The following is a 6,640-nucleotide window of genomic DNA, read 5'->3' as shown; positions in this document are numbered from 1 at the left end:
TCCCTTTTTATCATTTACCTAAAAAAGCTTAATGTTATTGTACAGATATTGAACAGGACATGACACGATAATAATAATAATAATAATAATCTGAATGTACACTTCAGAATTGGGCAATAAACAGTCAACTATCAACAGTTACATGTATTTTTTTTTCCATGTTCACATATAAAAAGGTTGGGGGAGACACGAACTCAGAAGTTCTACCATCATCAAATTAGTGCATTATTTAAAATCTTTGCTTCTGCAGGTTGATGCTTCTCACTCTTGACAAGCCAACAGAGAACAGACTCTGATGCAAAGCCAGAAAAAGGAAAGAAAAACAACAGAGAAAAAGAAAAAAAATAGGGTGGACCACTGGCAATCTTGGGTTTCCATTCTTCTTACTGGACTAAAAGTCTGTTCTTGGTTTTCAATTCTGAGAGAAGCTCCAAGGTGGTAGCATTTCACATTAGAACTTGAGAAGGTAGACTGAGGTTATAGTAAGCAGGAGGCATACAAAGCAATGTGATAGCGCAGCAGCCCCGTTCACGTCATGCATTGCACCAGGACCTGCAAGAGAATAATGCAAAATGTGATTCATCATAAGGGTTATTCAGATCAGTGCTCTAGTATTGACTATCATTAGTTAGAAGTTAAATGTTCATGCGGTTTGGTGCTGGAATTACCATGGAAACTGGCAATCGGTGGAAATAAAAGGTAATTCAATGAATAACATACAGTGGGTGACTTTCAGAATGGCTTTTTTATGTGTAGCTGCTAATATGGAAAAAGTGGTCGCTGACAAAAACAAAACTTTTTTCTTTTTTCTTTAATTCACTGAAGTGAACAACATAACAGAAACATATTTTTCTTACCATAGAGTATTATACTGGCATTAGTGATTCCCATGGTGTTCATAGCAACACAAGTGTAGTTCCCATAGTCTTCTTCTGAGACATTGAAAAAGATAAGCATAGACTGTTTCCCTTGATTCTCTATCTTTACCCCGTTTAGTCCATTGAGGAGCCTATAAGAAAGAGAAAAGCAGTTTTGAAATCTCTGAGAGAATGTGTTTATTTGTAACTTTTGCAAATGCACTCATAAAATATGCTTGATTAAAACTTAGGGAAATGTTTTTTAGATACAAAGCAAAACGCTCTGAATGTTCCTGTTCTCATGCTCTCCTGAATACCTGCAGCTACTGCAGTAACTGTGGATGTGCCACGGTCCGTGTTTTGAGTTTGTACTATTGTTTGATCTTTGATTTCATCATATTTTTACTGCTAGTCTCTTGATTTTGGTTTTCAGTATTTCTAGCACCCTAGTTCATTAGTATATCATGATTACTAGCCACATTAGGTTTTGTTTATGTGCCTCCCCTGTGTTCCGTGTTATGTCTAGGCTGTATCCCAATTCAGGGTCTGCAGCCCTAAAGGCCGCATTTTAAGGCCGATTACGTCACAGCGACGCGACGAAGGCTGTCTCAATTCGAAGGCTGCTCGAAATGCGGCCCTCAAATCAGTCCTTCATTTCCCTGAATTTTAAGGATGTGGCGGTGTAGACTTCGTGGCCCAACATATCCCAGAATGCATAGCGCGGCGGTGGGTGTGGATAATTTTGCCGAAAAAAAAAACGGCGGATGAGGGGCGACTGAAGAGTAAACTTTAAGTGAGTACTGAATATTATGTCACTTATTTATGTGCAAATGTTTAATAACGAAGAACATTAAAACATTACTGTTGGCCACATGTCGGCAAAGTTATGTGACATTAGTGACGTTTGTACTAACTTGGTTTTAAAGCCTTTACTTTAAAATATACGCCGTTCAATAGCTGACCTTAATCTTACAGAGAATGATCAAGGCTCATGTAGAAACACACAAACAAATGAACAAAAGATTTTCTCCTTCATTTCTGTCAAACAAAGCTGTATGAAACGTTTCCAGCTGTTAGTATCATGGTTGCTAGGCAACCTGGGCAGCGTGACGGAGGCTAGACCGTCTCATTTCACAAGCCTCGCACTTCCGGCCTTAGCAGTCTTTGAGTACGTGACCCTTGAGGACCGTTAAGGCTGCGTACTTTAAGGCTGCAGACCCTGAATTGGGATACAGCCTCTATTCTGTGCCTTTCTGTCCCACGTTTCAGGTCTGTTGAGTGTTTCCTGTTTTACTTTGAAAGTCCATGTCCTATGTCAGTGTATTCTGTTTTGCTTCCTCCCAGTCTCGTCTCATCTGATTAGTGTCAGATGTGTTCCCTGCCTGTCTGCCATTTCCTTGTTTACCTCTGTGCATATATAGGCTGTATCCCAATTCAGGGTCTGCAGCCTTAAAGGCTGCATTTTAAGGCCGATTACGTCACAGCGATGCGACGAAGGCTGTCCCAATTCGAAGGCTGCTCAAGATGTGACCGACAAATATGTCCTTTATTTCCCCGGATTTGAACGATGGATCAGTGTATCCTTTGTGGCCCAACATATCCCAGAATATATATATGTAGTTGATAGTATATATATATATATATATATATATATATATATATATATATATATATATATATATATATATATACATATATACATACACACACACACATATATATATACACACGCACATATAAAAGTGGGGGAAGGCGAGGAACCATCATGGAAGGACAGGCCCCTGCACGGTATGTACCACCGGCAGATAGAGGAGGTGGCTGATATCCAGAAATCCTACCAGTGGCTGGACAACGCTGGACTGAAAGACAGCACAGAGGCACTAATCATGGCAGCACAAGAACAAGCTCTGAGTACAAGATCCATAGAGGCTGGGGTCTATCACACCAGGCAAGACCCCAGGTGCAGGCTGTGTAAAGATGCCCCTGAGACAATCCAGCACATAACAGCAGGGTGCAAGATGCTAGCAGGCAAGGCATACATGGAACGCCATAACCAAGTGGCCGGCATAGTATACAGAAACATCTGTGCCGAGTATAACCTGGAAGTCCCGGGGTCAAAATGGGAGATGCCCCCAAGGGTGATGGAGAATGACCGAGCTAAGATCCTGTGGGACTTCCAGATACAGACGGACAAAATGGCGGTGGCTAACCATAGTGGTGGTAGACAAACATGAGAAGACGGCCGTAGTGATCGATGTAGCGGTTCCGAATGACAGCAACATCAGGAAGAAGGAACACGAGAAGCTCGAGAAATACCAAGGGCTCAGAGAAGAGCTCGAGAAGATGTGGAGGGTGAAGGTGACGGTGGTCCCAGTGGTAATCGGAGCACTAGGTGCGGTGACTCCCAAGCTAGGCGAGTGGCTCCAGCAGATCCCGGGAACAACATCGGAGATCTCTGTCCAGAAGAGCGCAGTCCTAGGAACAGCTAAGATATTGCGCAGGAGCCCCAAGCTCCCAGGCCTCCGGTAGAGGACCCGAGCTTGAAGGATTGACCGCCCACAGGGGTAAGTGGGGAAATTTTTTTTTAAATATATATATAAGCATTCAGACAGATTTAGTAATACCAACATATTAAAAGAACAATATTTGTCTCTTATATATAATACATCTATATATACACTGTCAAAGACACTTTGATTTTTTAAGGTGATAGGAAATATAAATAACTGAAACTTGAATCTTGAATGAAGCTCAGTATTTGACACAGAGTTCAAGTTCACTGCTGTAATAACTAATAATGATTATTATAAAACTAACTTTAATATTGGCCATATTCAATGTTCCCTCTAAGCTGCGCGCGTGCACAATTGCGCACTGCTGGCACGGTCTCTGCGCACAGAAAATCTGTGTTGCGCAGAAAAAAATCTAACCTAAATTGAAATCAAAACTTTAACAATTCTGTTTTGCAGTGTTAGTAAGTGATTGGCTGCTCCCGAATGGGATTAGAACGATGCCACCTTATCCCACAGTCCAGCCAGTGATGCGATTCACATTCGTATATACGCAGCTAATCAACGTCGTTGACAGGCTATGACAGCGTCCTTATGTGCCGACACCGGTGTTTTAGCTAGCAAAGCGGCGTGGCTGATGTGGAGTGAAGCCACGTTAATGGCAACATGTACAACCATTGGAGATGTGAGCAGGACAGACGGAACAATTGATGGAAAAAGTGTGGACTTTATACCAGTTTTTAAATTGTGTTGATAGGCCACGTAAAATCTGAGTTATGATAAAAATATATGCAATGTTTGGTTTTCTTCCTGAATACTATCATTGTTTATATTTACTGCGGGAAGAAACGGTAAAAACTGCGTTTTATAAGGAAAATGCTCAAAAGCGCTCTCTGCCTGTCAGCAAAAACAAAACCAAAAACACTCCCACCTTTCCTATTGGTCGAAAAATGTACCATGTCGACCAATCACAAAATGATGGCATTTAGTTGTTAGCCCTTTAAAGCCGGTCAGAGTGGGCACTCTCTGTTTGCATAATTATTTTTAAATCCCTGTAGAACCGGAGCTGCGTAAGCTAGCGCAGTAATTTTTTCTTTACTTACATAAGATGTAAGTTGTACACTTAAACACAATTTGCCGATCCGATCAGTTATTTGTAACACTTCCCACATTGAAACAGAGGTCAGCGCTAACGATCACATGTCCGCCATTTCCTGTCCGAAACCGGAAGTGATGTCATTTTCGCAGAAAATGTAATTTTTTACTTGTAGGCCTTAAAAGCCTATACTGGTATTTTTATAAGTCATGTTTGACTTTATGCTTTTCTGAATAGTTTCTGGGAGGCTTACAACTCGAATTGCACTGCTGGAAATAGTTTATTTTGATGCACATGCTGTTTTCTTTGCAAATTTGCATCATATGATTGTTTTTCATTTTTCCTACAGTATATAAAAATTGCTGTATCTCAAAAATAAAACTATGAAGACACTCAAAATAAATTTCCTGTTGTTGTAAACTTTTTTTTTTGCAACTTTTTTGTATTTAAAGTTTTGAGGGGTAAGCCTCTTAAATTTCTCCGAGTAGAAATATATGTAAAAAAAACAAAAACGATTTTCAATTTTTTTGTAGTTTATTGCACATTTTTGCAATTAATGTAGTTACTATGGACTTAATGCATACATATTATTAAAATATGGGCTATAACAGTTGTATTGATGTATAGCAACTTGAAATGCTCCCAGAAATGGCACTACAGCATGTAAAAATATAAAGTAAGCTCTGGTGGACTTGGTTCTACGGTAGGTCTTAAAGGGTTAAGAAACGGGGGGAAGTTTTAGGAGTGACAGCTGTGTTTTGAGATGTGAGAGATTTGAGACGTTTAGCGCAAATCTTTTGTAGTTAGTGTGTAGTGTAGTCAATAGTTTTGTTGTGTGTGTCAGAACAATGAGGCGATGGCTGAATGTTACAGGTGTTACAGGAGTGATACATTTCCTGCTGTCAGGCCTGCAGGTATTAGGCTGGTGTTCTCCTTTATCTCATAGTGGACAGAAATTATTTTTTGAAGTGGCACAAATAATTTGTGTGGCATCAGATTTGATGCAGAACAGCTGATTGTTCTGTAAATAGTTTGAAATGTTTATTTTAAAAAACGCCTTGGCTGCATTTTTAGTTAAACGGCTCCAAAAAATGTTGTTGTTTGCATAATTCAGTTAATTATATAGTTAGTTCTTCAAAAAAGTAACCATATAATTAATTGCTCAACATAGGTCATTATATACTGTATTTTGCAGACAGAGAGTTACAGGACTCTCTCCCAGACCACAGACTGGGAGAGAGTGACCGAGCCCCAGGCCGAGAGGCCGAGGGCACCCCACCCCCGAAGTGGCCCGAGCGAGCCCCAGGCTCCAGGCCCCGACAAGCAGCCACCAGGAGTGAGCCGGTGTGTACCTGGATGCCCATCCCCGGACACAAAGAGCCACCAATGAACTGATGTATGAGGGCGTCTGCCACCGGCAGGGGGAGTGGTAGGGGGAGATAGGCCTCCATACCTTGGAGGGCCTGAGATGTCCCTAGAGAGGTGGCATCTGATACCCGACCTGACATATAGACACAGACAAACAGGCACACACAGATACAAACATCCATTCCCACCCTCATGCTCTCATATGCAATTACTCAACACTCAACCAACGTGGAGACAGACATAAAGAGACACTGTACACGCAATCACACTCCCCAAGCGTACTCTAAGCCCCAGGTCTAGGTACCCTTGCCCCTGGAGGGGGAAACTGCACCCAGACCCAGGTAGTGTTACCCTTTTCCCTGGGGTGGAGAGAAGCTGACTGCCCTAAACAACTAAATGCCATGTTGCCATATCATTCTTTGATTGGTCGACATGGTACATTTTTCGACCAATAGGAAAGGGTGGGGGTTTTTTTGGTGTTGTTTTTGCTCACAGGCGGAGAGTGCTTTTGAGCATTTTCCTGATAAAACACAGTTTTTACCGTTTCTTCCCGCAGTAAATATAAACAACGATAGTATTCAGGAAGAAAATTGCATTGCATATATTTTTATCATAACTCAGATTTTACGTGGCCTATCAACACAATTTAAAAACTGGTATAAAGTCCACACTTTTTCTGTCAATTGTTCCGTCTGTCCTGCTCACATCTCCAATAATTGTACATGTTGTCATTAACGTGGCTTCACTCCACATCAGCCACGCCGCTTTGCTAGCTAAAACACCGGTGTCGGCACATACGGACGCTGTCA

The 6,640-nt window shown here is 41.4% G+C and overlaps 1 protein-coding gene across 1 annotated transcript in view; it reads right to left on the bottom strand.

Moving 5' to 3' along the window:
• Positions 1–451: 451 nt before the first annotated feature.
• The window catches only part of opcml (opioid binding protein/cell adhesion molecule-like), a 244,559-nt gene continuing 238,370 nt past the window's right edge, over positions 452–6,640 (bottom strand). The window contains exons 6-7 of the mRNA XM_085364294.1: positions 858–1,009; positions 452–552 (exon numbers count right to left, since the gene is read on the bottom strand). Of these exons, the coding sequence (XP_085220420.1) occupies positions 452–552; positions 858–1,009 (253 nt within the window). The remainder of the gene's footprint in view (positions 553–857; positions 1,010–6,640) is intronic.

The sequence above is a fragment of the Diplotaxodon limnothrissa genome, linkage group LG10 (assembly GCF_057381915.1).
Source record: "Diplotaxodon limnothrissa isolate DT_005_m linkage group LG10, D_limnothrissa_male_GT1.1, whole genome shotgun sequence".
In the NCBI taxonomy this organism is placed as follows: Eukaryota; Metazoa; Chordata; class Actinopteri; order Cichliformes; family Cichlidae; genus Diplotaxodon; species Diplotaxodon limnothrissa.
The sequence above is the reverse complement of the archived record's forward strand: the minus strand, read 5'-3'. Positions and strand labels throughout refer to the sequence as shown.